General features: G+C 41.3%; 1 protein-coding gene across 17 annotated transcripts in view; it reads left to right on the forward strand.

Moving 5' to 3' along the window:
- NRG1 (neuregulin 1) overlaps positions 1 to 15,985 on the forward strand; it is a 1,152,455-nt gene extending 1,136,470 nt beyond the window's left edge. For 11 of the 17 annotated variants that reach the window (XM_027530077.1, XM_027530076.1, XM_027530078.1 and 8 more), the window contains 5 exons: positions 953 to 1,055; positions 2,566 to 2,692; positions 5,291 to 5,421; positions 6,436 to 6,642; positions 9,344 to 15,985. In XM_027530077.1, coding sequence (XP_027385878.1) covers positions 953 to 1,055; positions 2,566 to 2,692; positions 5,291 to 5,421; positions 6,436 to 6,642; positions 9,344 to 9,998 — 1,223 coding nt within the window. In that variant the 3' untranslated portion in view covers positions 9,999 to 15,985. Of the gene's footprint in view, positions 1 to 952; positions 1,056 to 2,565; positions 2,693 to 5,290; positions 5,422 to 6,435; positions 6,643 to 8,782; positions 8,925 to 9,343 lie in introns of all 17 variants that reach the window. The other 6 variants (XM_027530084.1, XM_027530083.1, XM_027530093.1 and 3 more) reach the window with 1 other exon arrangement.
- Positions 15,986 to 20,031: the final 4,046 nt, after the last annotated feature.

The raw sequence follows: 20,031 nt of genomic DNA on the forward strand, positions 1-20,031 counted from the left end.
TTTCCGTGAATCAGAAACTGGTTGCAGTGGGAGTATAGTAGTACCTTCATCTGAAATTTCTAAACATCCCACCTCCATGGTGCAACCGACATTAGCTAATTTTCCAACTTGTCCAATGCAGGGAGGTACAATCTATTCCAAATCTTGTATCATTCGTGCCAGTGGTTTTGTAGTGTCATAAACTAGATCTCTAAGTACAACTGGTGAAGTCATAATTGTTCCTCAAAGGACAAGTCTTCCTCGCGGCCCAGGACTATCCCATCCATCTTACTGGAGTTTCTCTGATACAGTGCCGAGCTACTCCATGTCCAGCTGCTTCTGTCCCCGTTTTCCTATTAAATCATAGGAATCCTGCCTCAGTTTTGTTTCTAACTACAAGTCAAGCTCATGTTTGCAAATGTCTTTGAGTTTTCTTTTCTTTTTTTGTTTTAAGTTAAAAGTGGTTCTTTGTAAAGACCACGGGAATAGGACCTAGCTGGGAAATCAAAAAAGGCTTGGGATGGGGGAGGGGAGGGGACAGGAAGCTGGGAAGAAGGGGGAAGGGGAAGGTCCCAGTGGTGCCGATGCCACCTCCTTTTATTGGCATCAATTCCTGTTGTCTTTGCAAGAGATTTTTTTTTTAATAAAATCTACAATTTTAACCAAAATCGTTATTTTACCATTAATGTTTATGGTTTGTCAGTTTAGTACGCATCTATGGCTTAACATTAAAGTCATTGAATAGATCGTAGTTTTTTTATTATAAATGGCCCTCCAATGGGCTTTGCAGCTTTATGCTCAAAATGTGGTGCAGAGAATGCTGCACCTTAAGTCTTATCTGCCGAAGGAATGAATTGTCCCGTGTGTATTTTCTTGTGAACATGGACAATGCAGCATGCCAACTCTTCAGTTGTAAGTCCCAGCGAGGGTCAGGGACCTAGCTTCGCTGACGTCTGTTCTCATCCCTTTCCAGAAGCGGAGGAGCTCTACCAGAAGAGAGTGCTCACCATTACCGGCATTTGCATCGCGCTGCTCGTGGTTGGCATCATGTGTGTGGTGGCCTACTGCAAAACCAAGTAAACACCTCCCCGGCCTCCTTCCCCCTGAGCTCACAGGCAGCCTGGGCGGCAAAGGCTCGGCAGAAACCAGGCTCCACAGCCTTGTCCTGGAAGATTAGAAGGGCAGGAGGATTTCCTCCTTATTTTTGGTCCTGAATAACCCATTCAAGGACCTTCCTAACCACAGGCATTAGAAAGCTTTGCCTATTTGTGCGAAAATGTTCAGAAGACTTTTGCTCACGGACCACAGTCCCATGACCCAAGAAAAGGGTTGGAGGGACAGGTTACATAGGGACCCACGCGGGTGTCTGTGGATGTGGGTCCCTCCTGAAAGGAGTGTGGTGGGTACCGCAAGTGAGCTTGTCATCTCAATTCTGAAGACACGTCCAATCTGCACTCAGACATAGGGGACAATGGACGCATTTGGTGGCGTTTGAAAGGCAGGCATTTTTAAAAACCATGATGGAGTTTTCAGTTGCATCCAGTCAGTTGCATCCAGTTCAAATTCTCCCACAGTGTGAGATTTACAAAAGGACTCTCACGGGAGGAGAAGCAAGCAAAACTTGCTTTGAAAGAATAAAAGAGAAAACATGAAAATAGATTTGTGTTCACTTTGTTGGCTGTTGAAGCTGGGTCCTTGTTAACAAATATGATTATATGATATGAATTCCTTTCACTTTTGTATCATATGTAAAATTTCTACTTTGAAATAATGCTATTCACAGTTTTATTTTATTTTGTCGTTTCATCACATAAACTCTCATGCCAAAACTAGTCATGGGAATATTATTATGATCTCAATTGAGGAACACAGACAATCTGCATTTATGCCATAGAAACAAGGACATGGATGGCATTTCCTTAATGTCCTGGGATGTAGCGTGTTGCCAGAATCAAGCAAGCGATAGAGAAAAATAAACCTTCATGGAATCCATCTTATGAGTCTTACTAGATTCAGTCTCAATATTTGAATATTCATTACCTAGTTATACAAAAATGTACTAGAATAGGATCATGTTATAATTGTGCCAAAATCTTCTGGCAAAAGATGTACACATTTTCACTCACATACACACACTATGATACACAGATTCAAAAGTAACTCCATTTTCTTCAAAGACACACAGACAGGCAAAACTATAAATGAAATCAGCTTTATCAATTGCACAGCATGAATTGTAACCTAAGACACACAACCATCTGTAAGACTTGGGCAAAGATGGAGTGATTATGAAAGGCTGAGTTTTAGCCAAATCTCAACTTGACGTATCTCGTCTTCTCCTCTGTTTTTTCCTTATCTCTCAGCAGTCCAGTTCCATTTCTGTAAGAATCTCACCGGCTTCTTCAGTCTATTTGCCAAGAACAGATGACTCCACTTCGGAGATGGGGTGGCATGCCCTCTCTCTACCTCTCTCCCCACGAATCCACTGTCTTGAGTGTTGTGTTGGTAGAAGAAAGAACTGACTGCACTGAAAAATGTAAATAATTAGAAAAAAAATAAATCAGTGCTCCATTTTTCCCTATGCAGGAAACAACGGAAAAAGCTTCATGACCGGCTTCGGCAGAGCCTTCGGTCTGAAAGAAACACCATGATGAACGTAGCCAACGGGCCCCACCACCCCAATCCGCCCCCCGAGAACGTGCAGCTGGTGAATGTATGTTGACTCTGCCCAGTGGGAAAGTTCAGCATCTCTCCTCTGTTCAGGCACCTTGAAGTTTATTTTCTAAAGCTCTTAGGCTCTTAGCTGCTGCCATTAATCACCAGGGCTTCCAGGAAGCCAAGTTTTCGCCGAGAGAAAATAATGGGAACATTTTTTAAAGTGGATTTGGTGACTGTAAAACCAGTACATTTCCTCTTATAAAGTGTTCATTAACGGGTCAGAATAATAATGTTGAAACCCAACATTCTGTAAGGAAGCCATAACCGGAAGATAGAGCAGAGAAAAAAACACAAAGAAAATAATAAAACTCATGATACAAGAATCAGAAGGAAATGTTTTATTTTTTTATACTTGGGAAATGAAGGCTGCTTGAGTCTATCTAACTAATTAGCACTGATAACTGAGCTAAAGGCTCTAGAATCCTTTTTTTTTTAATTAGAGGCATTTTGAGGTGCCTGATGATTTACTGATTCTGAGAAGGGAGATATTAGGCCATGGAAAATGTTAAGGGCATTACCAGACTTGCTTCTCAGTAGCCAAAACAGAAGAATTTAATACTATCTAATTCCTTGACTCTTTCTACAAGATACCAAACCCTTCGGAGGAAATATATCCTTCACCATTCAAAGATGTATTTTTAAAATTTACCAATCATCTAGCTTTTAAATATAATGAAGTCATTAAATATTAGATTCAGAGAATCTTTAGATAGCATCTTCCAAAGCTCCCCCTGGTTTTTTTACAGATAGGGTAAGTCCTTTACATATGAACAAGTTCCATGTGAACAAGTTCTTATTTGTAAATCCAATTTGTTGGTAAGTCCAACAAAGTTAGCCTACATACCCAACTAACACAACCGGCTATATAGTACTATAATAAGTTTATAATCCGTTCACATCTTTTTGAAAGTTTGCAACTTGAAGGTTCTTATGTAGGGGACTTACCATAAGAGCCAAGGCAGAACGGAACTCAGCTTTCCTGGTTTCTGGAGTATTACTCTTCCTACTTCACCATCATTCTTGTTTTGTTTTCATTTCCCTTAGATGATTGGCTTTTTATAAGCAGAGCTGGAAGAGTATATGACAGTACCATTTTCAGTCTTATAGTCAAAGATGAATTTTGTGTGGAGCAAATATATCAAAAGACCCAAGTTCAGGGTTGCTAGTAGTTCAACCACCAGGAAGTCAGAAGACTGTTAGGTGCTGATAAATTAACATCCTTCACTACCAGTGAAGTAGTTAAGGATGAAGTAGTTAAGGAAAGGATGAAGTAACATCCTTTCCTCCCCCTACCAGTGTGTTCATTAGAATGTTCTGCACAGTTGCTAAGTACATTCTCTGTTGACATACCTATAGTCTGTCATGGTGTGTGTTATAATATAGAGGAGGCAGAATGACTGCCTGAATTCTGATCATGGCTCAAGCTACATGACTGTGAGCTTTAACTTTTCTAACCCCTATTTCATCATAAAAATAATACCTACTTCAAAAAGTTCCAGTGGGCATTAAGAAAATAATCCACATAATCAATCCATTAGCCCAGTGGCAGTTGGTGAGTGTTGTATAATTGTTAAATATTATTTTCATTAGATTCACTGAGCTTACATTGCCTTCCAGGGAACAAGAGTCATTTGTTACACAGACTAAAAATAGCTCATTACATATGACAACACCATCTTTTCCTTAAAGCAAAGATCCACATGGAATAAACCTTTCTATGGTTAAGATAACCAGCTAGAGTTTCAAGTATAATTCAGATTGTATTGTTTTTGTTTCCATGAATATATCAGTTTCTTTTAGAGCCCATAACCTATCAGATCATCAAATGTCCTATTTCATCTAAGACTATTCCTATGCATGTCTTTTCCCATTACTTAACTCAATTTGGTGTAAATACTAACAGTGTTTAAAAGAAAATTTTAAAATGTCCCTCTCTTACTAATAAAGGTGGTAATAACTACTGTGATTCAGTGGTGAAAAATAAAGTAGAATCTATTTGTACCAAATATAAGACCCACTATCTATTGTATGGCTTGTCAAGGTTTATAACATTGGCCACTGTTATAAATTCTTCAAATCTCTCAGTAGCCTTGTTAGTCTTACCACGGACAATGAGGTAAAAATTTCAATGATACCATTAGAGCAACATGGATGCTGGGAAATCGAAAGAGAAATGTAGATTCAAAACATAGAGATTATTTTAAAAATTCTTCTAATGACTTAAAATTTAAAATAAGACAAAAATTTCTGTGCTTGCAACAGCTTACAAAGTACGTACTGTGAAGGTGTTTGTATTGAATTCTAGTCATGTTATCAGTTGGAAACGAAAGAGAAGAAACAGGTCTTCTCTGATAAAATGTAGTTGTTAAAGTAGAACCTACATTGTGTGTGTATATCCAAAGAGATTTTCATGAATTCTATTTATCTAATTTAAAGATCATACTAACCAGGATAGGCTTTGCCATATGGCCACTGGAGAAATAGAGCTTATTATGCAGCATGTGTATTAGAAGAGTAGATTTGTGTGTGTATGTGACATTGTTAGAATTTTGACTTCCCTAAATCTTCAAGTTGTGTCTCTTTGTTTATCCAGCAATACGTATCTAAAAATGTCATCTCTAGTGAGCATATTGTTGAGAGAGAGGCGGAGACGTCTTTTTCCACCAGTCACTACACTTCGACAGCTCATCATTCCACTACTGTCACTCAGACTCCCAGTCACAGGTATGAGAATAAAAAGCTGCGTGACATTTCTCCAAGAACTAATATTTACACGTTCCCTTTTGTTCTCCCTGCCTACGAAAGGAACAGGAGGTACTTATAAGGCAGTGCGGTCCTGTAGTGCATATGATTTGGAACAAAAACAGGCTTTGGACATCCAATTGACTCTGCCACTAATTGCTATTTGAATCTGACCCTCAACTTTTCTGTCACCAAAACAAGGGGAAGTAATACCCACCTTACAGTATTGTTATTCCCCATTTTAGAGGTTGTCTTTTTTCATGCCTGACCATTTGCAGAATTGCTGTTATTGTTACTCAGTCACTAAGTCCTGTCCAACTCTTTGTGACCCCATGGACTATAGCCCGCCAGGCTCCTCTGGCCTCCACTGTCTCCCAGAGTTTGCTCAAATTCATGTCCATTGAGTCAGTGCTGCTATCTTACCGTCTCATCCTCTGGCGCCTGCTTCTCCTTTCACCTTCAGTCTTCCATAGCATCAGGGTCTTTTCCAATGAATTGCTATACTGAAAAGAGTTTGTCTAAGATACTATATAATACTTAGAAGCTGACTTCTTCCAGTGGTTGGATTGCCCTGGAATAGCACATGCAAACGGGTTACCTAGCTGAACCTCAAACTCTCAAACGCTCTGGTGATATCTGAGCGCGTACTGCCAAGGGCAGCACTAGACTTCCAAATGGAGCATATAAGACCAGGGTATCCTTAATCTAAGACGCTCAAGAACAGAGACTCTAAAAATATTTAGTACAAAATGGCATTTGTTTAATGTGTGTTGAATGGGTGAACATGTAAATAAAGTGTATCCTTGCAAAGCTAACCTAAATCACAATCCTATGCATCACAAGCATCTTAATAGACAGTCCCGTTCTGAGACAAGTAATGCCAGCGTGAAACATCAGTCATTTGCAAGATTTGTCACTTCCCTCCCTTTCATGTCCATGTGTGCATAGAATTAAAAATCTCCCTCTCTGTCTCTGCCTCTCACACTTCCCCTGTAGCTGGAGCAATGGACACACTGAAAGCATCATTTCGGAAAGCCACTCTGTCATCGTGATGTCATCCGTAGAAAACAGTAGGCACAGCAGCCCCACTGGGGGCCCGAGAGGACGTCTCAATGGCTTGGGAGGCCCTCGTGAATGTAACAGCTTCCTCAGGCATGCCAGAGAAACCCCTGACTCCTACCGAGACTCTCCTCATAGTGAAAGGTAAAACCGAAGGGCAAAGCTACTGCAGAGAAGAAAGCACCCCAGTAAGAGAATCCCCGTGAGCACCTGCTCTCCCACCTAAGGAAGCTGCTCTCATGAGAATAAGGGGCGCCAGTTGCCTGGTCTAGGAGTGATCCTAGTTGATGAAGGCATTTTTTGGTTTGACTGAACTCATTTCTTCCGAGCTTCTCGCATCATCCCAGTGGCTGACAGGCAACAAACTCTTAAAAGAGCTGGAATGATTTGATGTGGAAGGTGCAGCAGTTTTGGAGTTCCCAGCTTTGACCTTAGGCTCAGACCCTCTGGGGGAGTCTCAGTTTCCTCAACTGGAACTTGAGAACACTGGCCTCAGTGATTGATCAGGACCCTTCTAGAATCCTAAGTGGCCATTTACCCAAAGTCTGGTCAGTCTGGCCTCCTGTTCTCATGAGCTAACCCTTTCTTACCTTCCAGCCTCAGTTAAATCAGATCAAGGGCTGTGACCTTGCCAACTGTCCTGGGGATGGCTTGCGTTCCAGCAGACAGTATCCCTTTGTGAAATTCCAGCAAGGAATGCATCCATCAATCTCCTGTCCACTGTGGCTCGCAGTCTTCACAGGAGGTTTTCAAAGCAGATATTGCCTTTGATGTGGCTTTTATTCCAGAATGTGTTGGCTTTCTTCTGGGGCTATTGGGTTGGGTGGAGGAAGTCAAGACAAACGTAAAATAAAGATCAGAAGAAAGTAACCTGAAGAGAGATGCTTAATAGCATTACTGAATTCATAGATTCTCCCGATCCATTCTCACCTAAAGTGGGGGAGAAAATTATACCCACCCAGCATTCCTAGTCCATCAAGAAGCTGTTACTCATTTGTTTTCAAATCCAGCAGGGTATTGTCTGTTTGTTGGTTTACTTTATTGTTTTCTCAGTCCAATCTCTGGCCACTTGCTAAAAGGTTTACATAATGTCGAAGTCATACTTGGTTTTCATGGGTGGAGATGATTTGGGTACACTCCTTCGCTCATACAGCAAAGGATGACCAGTTTGGAGCCGGCAGGTCACTTAGAGCCTACTTATTACTTTTTCAAGGGCCTTTACTCCAAAATGGCTTTTCAGAATTTTATGGAATTAGTGGTTGCTCTGACTCATCTATGAAAAAGTAAGCTTGGTCCAAAGCTGGTTTAAAACATCAGCCTTAAATTCATGTAAGTGTATATGTATTAAGCCTGTTTTGATTCAATCCTTTTAGAAACTTGAGAGAGAAGATAGGGATAAATTCTTTCTCCATCACCACAGGTGATGTTTATCTTTAAAGGTTGACATTTTCCTGCTGGGATAGGCTTCCTTTTATACCCCAGGTATTACTTAGGCCATCAGAATGTACCTAGCATCCTGGAGAAAAACAATGAAGCCGTGCTATGGTCTGGTTGAATCTGGATTAGCATTTCTCAGAGAGCTTAATTTAAGTATCCCCAAAATAATAAGTCTGGAGACTCGAGCCCCAGATATTTCCATCTGGAGACACTTTCCCATTTTAGACACAGTCAGATCTCACATCTGTATGACTCAGAATCATGGATGGCAAGCAGGAGGGTTAATAGGTTTCTTGTTCCTGTTAGCTGGAGATGAGAAGACGGTGTCCTGTGTCATCACAGGTCATGTCAAATTAGACTCTGCAAATGCCAACGTGAAGGAAAGAGTCCTTTAGTGCTACGCATTGGTGACATTTTTATCTAAGCTGAGAAATGTGACTCTGAATAAGCCACATCTTTCTCAGTGCCACGTAAGGTCTTCTTGTTTTGGGGGAAGAAAGCACGGTATGGTAAAAACAGTGCACTCGATGTCTTGACAACGAGATTTCCTGAGCGTTATCAAACATAGCACAACATAAGGTGACATGGTACAGCCCACCTTTGAGCAGTCAGTAAAGATAAGCCAGAGCTGGATACAGCAGTGGGTTTTGGAAGAGAGGTAGACCAGGGATTGGACATAACGATGAAGCCAAGCGTCAGCTATCTTTGAATGTCATGGTCAGTGGGATATAGAGTTGCAAATGGAATGTTAAGAAGTCGCATTTCATGGAAAAGTTAAAAGCGCACAAATGTGTTACGCTGTTTTCAGGAATAAATCTAAGTTACTATGCTCTTTTTTTTTCATAAGACATAACCTTATAGCTGAGCTAAGGAGAAACAAGGCCCACAGATCCAAATGCATGCAGATCCAGCTTTCCGCAACTCATCTTAGAGCTTCTTCCATTCCCCATTTGGGCTTCATTCTCTAAGACCCCTTGGCCTTTAGGAAGGTATAGTATTTAAGTAATACTTCTTCCCCTTCCAAATCCCCGAGCCTTGGTCCTTACAAACTGAGAGGTTTCCAGGACCCTGTGCCCTCTTGTCTTAACTCACATGCTTTTATTGAAAATCATGATTAAAAAAATAAAATCACGATGAGATGGAAACAAATCTCAAACGCTTTGCTAAGCCAGGCAATTTAGCTGATCTTTGCATGCACTCCTGTGAGGAGACTCTTGACCACCTAATTGGAGATTCCAAATGTCTTAGTGTAAAACCTGAGATGTCTACAATGAAGAGAATTACTCTGTTGTCTGATGATGATATCTGATGATAAGAGAATGACCTCTGCCCCCTGACCCCCCCACCCCTCACTCTCTGCCTCTCTCATTGCACCGCACTTACGCTGGGGTCTTCTGTGCTCACACAGGTATGTATCAGCAATGACCACCCCGGCTCGTATGTCACCTGTAGATTTCCACACGCCAAGCTCCCCCAAGTCACCCCCTTCGGAAATGTCCCCGCCCGTGTCCAGCACGACGGTCTCCATGCCCTCCATGGCGGTCAGTCCCTTCGTGGAAGAGGAGAGACCCCTGCTCCTTGTGACGCCACCACGGCTGCGGGAGAAGTATGACCACCACGCCCAGCAATTCAACTCGTTCCACTGCAACCCCGCGCATGAGAGCAACAGCCTGCCCCCCAGCCCCTTGAGGATAGTGGAGGATGAGGAATATGAAACGACCCAGGAGTACGAACCAGCTCAAGAGCCGGTTAAGAAACTCACCAACAGCAGCCGGCGGGCCAAAAGAACCAAGCCCAATGGTCACATTGCCCACAGGTTGGAAATGGACAACAACACAGGCGCTGACAGCAGTAACTCAGAGAGCGAAACAGAGGATGAAAGAGTAGGAGAAGATACGCCTTTCCTGGCCATACAGAACCCCCTGGCAGCCAGTCTCGAGGCGGCCCCTGCCTTCCGCCTGGTCGACAGCAGGACTAACCCAACAGGCCGCTTCTCTCCGCAGGAAGAATTGCAGGCCAGGCTCTCCGGTGTAATCGCTAACCAAGACCCTATCGCTGTCTAAAACCGAAATACACCCATAGATTCACCTGTAAAACTTTATTTTATATAATAAAGTATTCCACCTTAAATTAAACAATTTATTTTATTTTAGCAGTTCTGCAAATAGAAAACAGGAAAAAAAAACTTTTATAAATTAAATATATGTATGTACAAATGTGTTATGTGCCATATGTAGCAATTTTTTTACAGTATTTCCAAACGAGAAAGATATCAATGGTGCCTTTATGTTATGTTATGTCCAGAGCAAGTTTTGTACCATTCCGTGACTGCTTTTTCACAGTATTTCAGCAACCCTCCACCCCATAATATTCTGTTTTTTGCTGGCTTCTCGTGCATTGCATTATGATGTTGACTGGATGTATGATTTACAAGATTTGCACCTGTCGCTCTGTTTGCTTCGAGTAGTACTCAATCAGGATGTCTTGTAATGGCGCATCCATCCAATACTCCCCCTCTGTATGAGATTTTTCTTTTGCTTTCCGTATGTGAAATGAGTTGTGTCTACTCTGCCAGCCAAAGGTTTGCTTCACTGGGCTCTGAGATAATAGTAGATCCAGCAGCATGCTACTATTAATTACAGCAGGAAACTGCATTAAGTCATGTTACATATTAGGAAGAAAGTAATATTGTGATTTTTTCAAAAACTATATTATTCATCAGAAGACAGCTTGCTCTGACTTAAAAGGAGCTACCATTTACTTTATGCGGATTGATTTTTCTCAACAAAAGAAAAAAAACAAGTTTTGGGGCTAGCACCAAAGTGGATGCTGGCTAGCGATCAGGGTGAGGTCCAGCCCTAAGCTGAGGACTCGCTTTCACTTTCTCTCTCTGGGGGAATGATACAGCGGCTCATCTAATTGAAGAGCAAACCATGGCTGGAAAAGGTGCAATCATTCTTGACTTGTGTTTTTTCACTGATTTGGGAGCTAGTGATTGGTTGTGTCTTCTCGGCTCAAGGACAGACGTGTTATGGCACAAAACCCCCCAGCTTCAACAGCACACTCAGCAATTTGTCTGGAATACTTCTGGAATGAAGTGTGCCTGTTGTATACGGCGGTGACATCATTATACAGGACTAGTTCTGCCGTAGATTGTCTAGAGGAGGAAACATGTGGAAGACACAGGGGAAGAGTGGCCATGTGACCCGGTGTGTCATTTTTTAAGTTTTTTTTTTTTTTGCCCATTCCTTTGTCCGCATTATTCTTTTCTTGTTTTTCAATCTCACCTTGATTAGATCGTACTATGCATGAACATTTTTGTCAGGAATGGCCCGTGTGCATGTCATTTGTGATTAGGAAGAACCTCCCATGAACAAGGATGCATCAAGAAACAGCAGTAGTCTCTGAAAGATTGCACCTTTCCTTGCAGAAATGACCCCCACGTGTGCTAACCTCTCCGTTGGCAGCTGTATCATCCATTTTCCCCCTTTCTTACTTTTTGCTTTACTGTCAACAAAAATAGGATTAAGATGGGTCCGCCTTTGGCACGTCCTCTCGTGGTAAGCAATCCAAGGAAGGTCCGTAGGTAAAATACTTGAAATAACTGCTAATCCAGGAAAAGAAGAGAATTTTATAAAATATTGTAGTCCCATGTCTGTCAAGTTGGGCTGGAGGTTTACTTAGGTTCCAAGCGGCCTCCTAGGAGCCATGGGACAAAGTGGGGAGATAGGTTAGCAGGGGGTTCAAAATACCAGCCGTGAATTTAAGGAGAGGGACTCTGTTGATTGCAAGTAAATGGAGTCTATTTCTTCACCACATCTCTATGTTAAAATCCAAAGGAAGAAGGGACATGCAAAGAGATCTTAGAAGAAAAGTGCAGGCTGAGCGTGAGTCATGTCATCGAGCTCCTAAGTGTTTCTACAGTTCACAGACAGCGTCTATGGGCCCTTGGCATTTCGTATCCCAAGCGTCCTTCATGCTTCCATGCCACTTTCTCTGTGCTCAGAAGTGTCCTCGTGTGCTTGTTCACCTTTCCAAAGGAGCCCTTGACAACTCCCCAAGTTGCACTGATTTCCCAATTCTGTAAAATCAGTAAGCTCACAGCAGGGGAAAGAAAAGTCAACCCCAAGAAGTTCTCCAAATTATTCTCAATTGCCTTTGAAGACCTGGACTCCTTCTTAGGCTATTTCAATTAAAAAAAAAAAAAAAATCCTACCATAATTAAAACTCTAGAATTTTAGTTTCAAATTCTTCAGGCATGGGAGTGTTGTTCTGAAGAATTTCAGGAATAAATAAAATCTTTGATCGAGAGCAAGAAACAACATGTTCCTCAGTATGAAAAATCTCTGTCAATTTTCAGGTTGCAAAAACAGATGACAATTGAGGACAAGAGGAAGTTTTCTTTCCAACTTGGTTCTGGTCACTCATCAAGGTGACATATATCAGTTAGGACAGGCTTTCTGTCCATAGAATGATAGATTTCCTTCATAGGAAAGGCCAGCAGGCTACTCGGGGCTCCCTGCTGTGGCCACCAGATTTGTGTCCACAGGGGCATCTCTGGGATGTTCAAATGCCACCATCCCTGTTTATAAACTCAGGAGTGCAGTGGCAATGCAAAGAAAGCATGTGAACCAACATTCCCAGCCTAAGGGAAGCCTCTCTGGGTCTTCAGATGGTGGAAATTGCTGAGACGTTTGACAGTGACTTTGTTTCCTGGGTCTGAGATCATGTCCCATTGAGGAAGATGCAGGGGAGAGTAGAATATGAAAAATGCCTTTTTATTACTCTGGGTTCCTTTCACATCCTGCTCTCCCTCCTTGCCTGGTAGGACTTTTATTTCTGAGAGTGTCTGGACAGTCTCCTGCTTTCTACAAAATGGCACTCTGCCTGGGAATTTGTGAATGTGTCCCAAAGACCAATATGCCATATCTTCCTTAAGTGTGACTGTCATGATAGAGTTTATCCAGGGTCATTTGCTCTGTAACTTTTTTTTTTTTTTAGCCTGGGTTGAAAGGTATATGGCTCACATTGGTAAAAATATAAAATACCTAGTTTTTTTAGTCCTGGCTGCATCCCACCAGCCACAAAGATGTCTATCCACAAAGGCCCATGAAACATTGCAGAGAAATGCAGACAAAAGGAAATGGCCACATATCACAAGTTCTATTATATATTCTTTTGTAAATACACATTGTACATGACTTGGATGTGTTCCTAAATCATTTACTGTCTTTATGAGTTCATGTCAGTTTCTTTTTTTTTTAACTCTTAACTTACTGTGTAACATTGTAAATAACATAATGTCCTTTATTATTTATATTTAAACATCTAACATAGAGTTGTTTTCATATAAGTTTAAGATAAATGTCAAAAATATATGTTTTTTGGTTTTTCTTTGCTTTAAAGTTATGTATCTTTTCCTTTTGCTTTTTTTTTTTAAGAATAATTTATTGTTCAGGAGAAAGAATGTATATGTAACTGAATCTATTTGAAGAATGCACATTTGAAGGCCGTGAGGTACTGATAAACTAAAGAATTTATTATCCAAAATACTAAGCAATAAGTAATTGTGATTTATTTAAGGTTTTGTCCATTTTCCATGAAAGACATTCTGCAATAAAGATGCTACTCTGCGGAGATCTGGGAGTGTGGGTCAGCAGACGAAGGGTCCAGTCTGTTAGACCAGCACCTTGCCTTTTACTGTGATGGCTGTGCTAATTCAGGACCCTGTTGGATGGATCCCGTGTTCATCTTGTCTTCCATTGCTTTTGCCACCCTGCCTGTCCTCACATCATCTCCTGCCTGTCGGTTCTGCTTACCACTGTGTTCCTTGTTAAAGGAACCACAACCAAGCAATATGACTTTTTTACATAAGAGCATAGACAGGACATCATAGGGCCTGATTGCCTGGATCCCGATTGTCACCATGTTCTGTAGAGACAGCATGTAATTTCTTCCAACTCATGGAAATGTCAGTATGGAAACCCATTCAGTCGTGAGACGGAGACATGTTACCGTGGTCCAGAGGATCCGGTGGCCACCACGGCTCAAAGGCAGCCAGTCAGAACGGGGCCCTGCTAAGCTCTCCTAGAGCTTAAGTAAGTGTGCTTTCTCCATCTGGTCTATGATTGAGCGATTCGCAGTTCTAAGAGGAAATAAGGCCAAATTGGGTTCTTTCCTCCTCATTCTATCAGTAAATCAAGCTCAGTGTCCATCTTACTGCTCAGGGAAGGACCTAGGCATGAGAAATGTCCTGCATTCTAAGACTCAGTCATAGGAGTGAGGATATTCCTTCTCTTCTTGAAATTAGCCTCAACAAAAGCCATATTTTAGCAAATAGATATTTGCATGAGTGATACTTTTTGTATATTTCAAGCATCTTACTCATTATTCCAAATAGGGTTGGGACTTCCAAAGTGTATGCAATTGAGGTCAGCAGTTCTTTGGGGTGACCATCGGCCTCCTTTGGAGTCTGAGGGTACCCTGAGTCTTCTCACCTCCGTATCTGTATGCAATCCTATTACCTAGTGAAAGATCCACTAGCATCATTTCCAAAGCCATCTGGATGTCTAGGAAATTCAAGGAGGGGCCTTTGTGCTAGGTTTTTCTATTGGTATTACTGAATTTTTTTAAGCTATTCAGAATCCTCATATTTCTGTTAACATTGATATGCACACAAATAAACACACACACACACACAAGCACTTACAAATTTTTAACACACTCTGCTAAAGTCATGACATTCACTCACGTGTCCAGTCCACCCATGCAGCCATTGAGCAAATCAAGGAGTGCACAGAATACTTAAAAATTAAAGGTGAAGACACTTCCCTTTGTATTCAGCTTTCAACTAAGGCTTGGTCCATCCCCGGAATTGAAAATTACAGGCAGCTGTCTTAGACATTTGGGTTATAACTGAGTCCTTGCGTGCTCAGTCGCTTCAGTTATGTCTGACCCTTTGCGACACTTTGCACTGTAGCCTTCTAGGCTCCTCTGTCCATGGGATTCTTCAGGCAAGAATACAGGAGTGGGTTGCCATGCCCTCCTTAAGATACACTGATATTGGAGACAGAAGCATGGGTAATGGAGGGTGGTGTGGAGACAGCAAAGATTCACTCACGTCCACATTCAATATCTGGATAATGATTACAATCCTCCATTTATTTTAACCGTGTATACACCTGAATGTCGCACAGGCCAGCTTTGCAAACTAGCAAACAGTCTGTCTTTCCAACCTAATATCCTCCCCATCATTAGATTTCTTGGCTCTCCGTCCTTCCGATAAATGACAAAGGGACTTAATGTCAGAGATTTGGGGTGATGTGAGGCAATTCTGAAATCTAGAGGTTTGGGATGCTGGATGGAGTGGAAAATGTTGATGATCTCATGTAGTATCACTTTGCACTCTGACTTGCTCTTTCTGTAATGGATGGAATAAAGTAAATTGATGGAAATTCTTGCTCCAAAAGATTAATTTAGAAACAGAAAAGCTTTCCGTTTACGAGAGAACCTTTCTGCTGCTCTAGGAAGCTGCCGTATTCTTAACCTTTAAGAAAGGTTAACCTTGGAAAGAGTAGTCAGACCCACTTCTGTGTGTACCTGTGGCTCCTATTAATCTCCTGACATAACAGTTGGACCTCTCCAGTGAGCTATTGGTTTTGAACTTCAAGCTCCCAAATATCACCCACCAGGGAGACAGGAAAAGGCTTTTTTTTTTTAACCTGGAGAAAATCTATCATGATCTACCTAATCCTTTTAAAAACACATCAGGATAGGGAGACCAGTAATTCCTAAAGAGGAATACTGTAGGAATCCCTAAGGAAGAGACAGAGTATAGAGTAATAGTTCCATCCAGGATCATTCCCTAACCTTCTTCCTTCAAACTGAACTTTCGGGGATAGAATTTGATGAAAAAAACAACATTTCTTCCCACCCCACAACATGTCAAAGAGGCTAGAGGATTATTACCTTTGTCAACATAAACATCTTTAATAGATTTATGTGTTTGCTCTTGTGCAGAGAAACTATTAAACAATAACATTTTATGCTATTTTATGACTTAAAACATCCTTTATTTCTTTATTATTCTCTTAATACCCTGGGGTGTTGGTAGGTGAAATCATCAGGAAAACCGAGGCTCAGAAATGTTAAAAAAAAAAAAAAAACTGTCCTCAGGATACTCATCTAGTGAGTTGCAGAAGTAATATGTTTTCCCAGGTTTTCTAATTGTATTCCTCCCCTTCCCCTGAGCCGAGCACAAACAACTCTTTCATTCTCAGCCCTTCATCACGTGCACAGTACAAGTTCCATGCAAAACCAAGTCTCTACTTGAAAGAATATGAGCCCCTCTGGCTCAGCACAAGTTACTCTGGAGCCCAATTTGCTTGGCTGAGTAACTCTATGCTTCTTTCCCTAAAAGTCACTTCCCAAGGAAATGAAGTGTAGCCAGGAAGATGAATTCACAACTTCAATATGTTGGTAGCATCCTACGGTACAACGGGGAAGGCCTTTGCTGTCAAAGTGCTGTCCCCACCACTTAGTGACTTTGTGAATTTGGAAAGTTTCCTCCTGCAAGATTATTTCCTGATCTCTAACACGGGAATTCAAATGACTTTACAAAGCCATAGAGTAGTGAGAATTACATTTGAACACTTGGAGGAAGCTAGAAAACGTCAAGCACATGGTGAATACTCAAATGCTACCTTCCATTTGCTCCTTCCCCTCCAGGTTATTTTGGAAACTAAACTTTTCAGTCCCAAATGACACAGTCTATATGGCACAAACTGATGAAATTTATTTTATCATTTCTCCAATCTAGCACCAATAGCCAAATCTGTTTTTAATAACAGCTGTATGTTGAGCAGCAGCATTACTTTAAAAGATATAAAGTTGTAGCTCCAGTAAGTTCTTTTATTTATGTGCCTCCGGTGTAGCCACACTGCTTCCCGTAAAGTCTCTAATTTTTAATGACATTGCATTAATGTCTCATAATTTCACGGAAATTTACTGAAACATAACTCTTGATAGAGTTTTCATAATACTGTCTTCAAGCTTCATTGCAAACAGCTGATAAATACAAAAGGATCCTAAGTTGATACAACACCCACACATACCCATTTGCCTTAATTTGCACCCGGGATGTTCAAACGAAACCATTAAATTGCATCCCGGATGTCCATTTCCTTAAAAAAACTGTAACCTAGGCAAAGATCTGCAGTGACAAAATTAGAGGAGTCAGCTCCCAGACGAAGTCGTGTACATATAAGAAGCCACATTATTTATGGATGGTTCTCGCTCACTTCCATTATCTCTCCCAAAATTCTTCACGCTCCAGTCACTCTTTATGCATATACTACAGGATACTTTTTTTTTTCTCATTCTGAGTATGAAGCCATGAATAATTTATAGACTTAAGCTTTTGGATTTCACCCTTCAAATTTGCATCCTACGTTAAGGATGGTGGGTGACTTGGTGTCATTACACTCATGATCAGATCTGTGATACAGTTAATATAGTTCTACTGTTAAAGGCAAGAAAGTCTAAGATCATTGCCCATATATAATCCTTCATTTAAATTAAAATGTATTCTATTGAAAATAATCCTGACTCCCTATGAAAAAAATATATATATGAGGAAGTTTTCTTATAATTTTAAGGAAATAATCTAGATGTAAGCTTTGTATTCTGTTCATTATTAGCAATAATCAGGAATTAAGCAAACACTTGTTTTCGGTTGCATGATTTTCCTCAGGTGATTCTTTCTTGCCTGACCTTGAGCCCTTCTCTTGAAGTGAGGTGCTTAGAATGCTTCCCCAGGCTTGGGGGTTTCAAGCCAGGGTCGTTTTCGAGAGCCCCTCCAGCTTCCCACAGTTGAACCCAAAGTGAACTTTTCATCTTCTTCAGAGAATGAGTCTTCATGGGTATGTACTTTAGCAGATAATAAAGTAACAAAACAGGCAATTTCCCCCCTGGATCCTAGATTCTCTGCCATGATGGATCAGGAAGAGAGGAAAAGCTATGAGTGAGAGCCACTTGCTCTGAGTTCCTCAATTCCCAGTTCCCAGGTTCCTGCTGATTATAAGATGACTCTGCCCTTGTGTGAGAAGCTTCCTGCAAAGATCCCATCCTCCCTTCTGAAAAACCTTTTTTTGTTGTTTTCAAAATAAAGCCCTCACTTAATAGCTGCTGAGTTCCTAGACCATCTCTGATTGCTCTGACTCCAAATTCTGGAGTCATAGGGACATGCGTCTTCATATTTTGATCAAAAATTTAGAAATGATGGAGTTTAGGATTTAAAGTCATTTTATCAGACTAGGAAACCTTTCTTGATTTGTTGTAGACACCACAGAAAATTTTTGGACCGAGTCAGAGGACATCCCATTAGCTTGACCAAAAACTCTTTCACGACTTGAAGCAATGCTGACTCCCCTCCACGTTAGGAGTATGGATGGCTCTGTTTGTCTGAGGAGTTAGATCTCTAGCCAGGATTGTGAGAGGAAGAATCTGGGGTCCTTCCCATTAAGCTGTTAATGCATGAGGCTTAGGGCTCCACTCAGGGTTAAAATCATGTCAATTAGCAAGCAAAGGAGCAACTAAGGGAGCATAACCCTGCCCCTGGTTAAGGGAGCCCCATGTCCCCCACGGAGCCAGCCAGAACCTCAGCAACCTTGTCCTCTTCTCCCTCCTCATCTAATCCATGACAAGAGTGACTATACCACCGATTCGTCACACACACGTCCTCCTCTCTGCACAAACCCCGCTGCTCTTCTGCTGGGTCACTCTCATCACAGGGCTCTGTTCACCTCTGAACTGATCTGCTTCCTTCCGCTCCTCTAGGGCATCCTTCGCCTTCTGCCAGAAGCTTCCAATTGCCAACCCTGTCAAGCTGTTCTCCTTCCACAGCTCCTCTCACAGCTTAACTCAGCCTGACGTGAGCAACTCTTCCCAGGCTGGCTTCTGTCAAACTCTTCTAGCTCATCCCCTCCTCTCACCCCTCACCCCATCTTCTGCTTTTTTGTCTTCCAAATACACCCCATCAGTGTTTATCAAACTCCGATCATCGCTACACCGACTTCACGACGATTACCATGTTCATGGGTCACCCGTGTTATTTTTCGCTTATTGTTTTTCTTTCAATTGATTGCATTTTTAACAAAAATAAAATCATTTGCAATGAAACATTGTATCAATGCTGTGAATGGAAAACTGATCAGTTGCCATAATGAAAATAGAACTGTAAAAATAAATATAATAAAAAGGAAACAAAGTCATCAAGCTCTGAGAAGACACTGTTTCCTGCTAAAGTATGCGAGCTGAAAGCCTGTTCTCCATTTGACACCAGGGGAGAGTGGCAGGTGTTAGATAAATGGGAAATAGATTCAGGAACTCGACAAGATTTATTCCCTGAATTAACCACAATTGAGAGGCAGTTGACAGTGAGTTACTTCTACTGTTTTATTCAATATTATTTAATGCTAGATCCTAAAATCACTTTGGATGCAGCCTTCAATCACTCACGTATCTTACAAAACCATACAGTGTTGTTTCTCATAGATCCTTGCCTTCATGGGCATGTGTGGTTTTATAGAAACTCCCATCTCCTTTTTTCTACCCTTTGATAAAATTTTTAGTGTGATGCACTTTATTTCCTATCCAAATTTATTGAGGTTTGAGTCAATTTTGCATTATTATATATTTAAATTTTTATTTGGCTGCACCACGTGATTTGTGGGATCTTAGTTCCCCAACCAGAGATCAAACTCAGGCCCATGACAGTGAAAGCTGACAAACGCTTCTTACCCCTTCTCTGGGGAGACAGAGGGACCTTGTCTGGAAATCCATCCATAACAATTTCCCCCTTTTCCCAGATAAATGCTCCTCCTTTACTGACTCACTGCAAGCCATGCATTCTTCTGTACAAAAATTTTCACCTAGCTCACAACTTCTAGTGAACCAAATTCCCCCCTCAGTAGACCATGTCCTCTTTCAAAGCAGAGAGGCTGTTTTATATGTATACCTAACACAGTGCCTGGAACAGTAGATGCTGGCTGTCTAGAGATATATCATCGGCAACCAGAGACTAGGATATTTACATGG

Source organism: Bos indicus x Bos taurus, chromosome 27 (assembly GCF_003369695.1).
Source record: "Bos indicus x Bos taurus breed Angus x Brahman F1 hybrid chromosome 27, Bos_hybrid_MaternalHap_v2.0, whole genome shotgun sequence".
In the NCBI taxonomy this organism is placed as follows: Eukaryota; Metazoa; Chordata; class Mammalia; order Artiodactyla; family Bovidae; genus Bos; species Bos indicus x Bos taurus.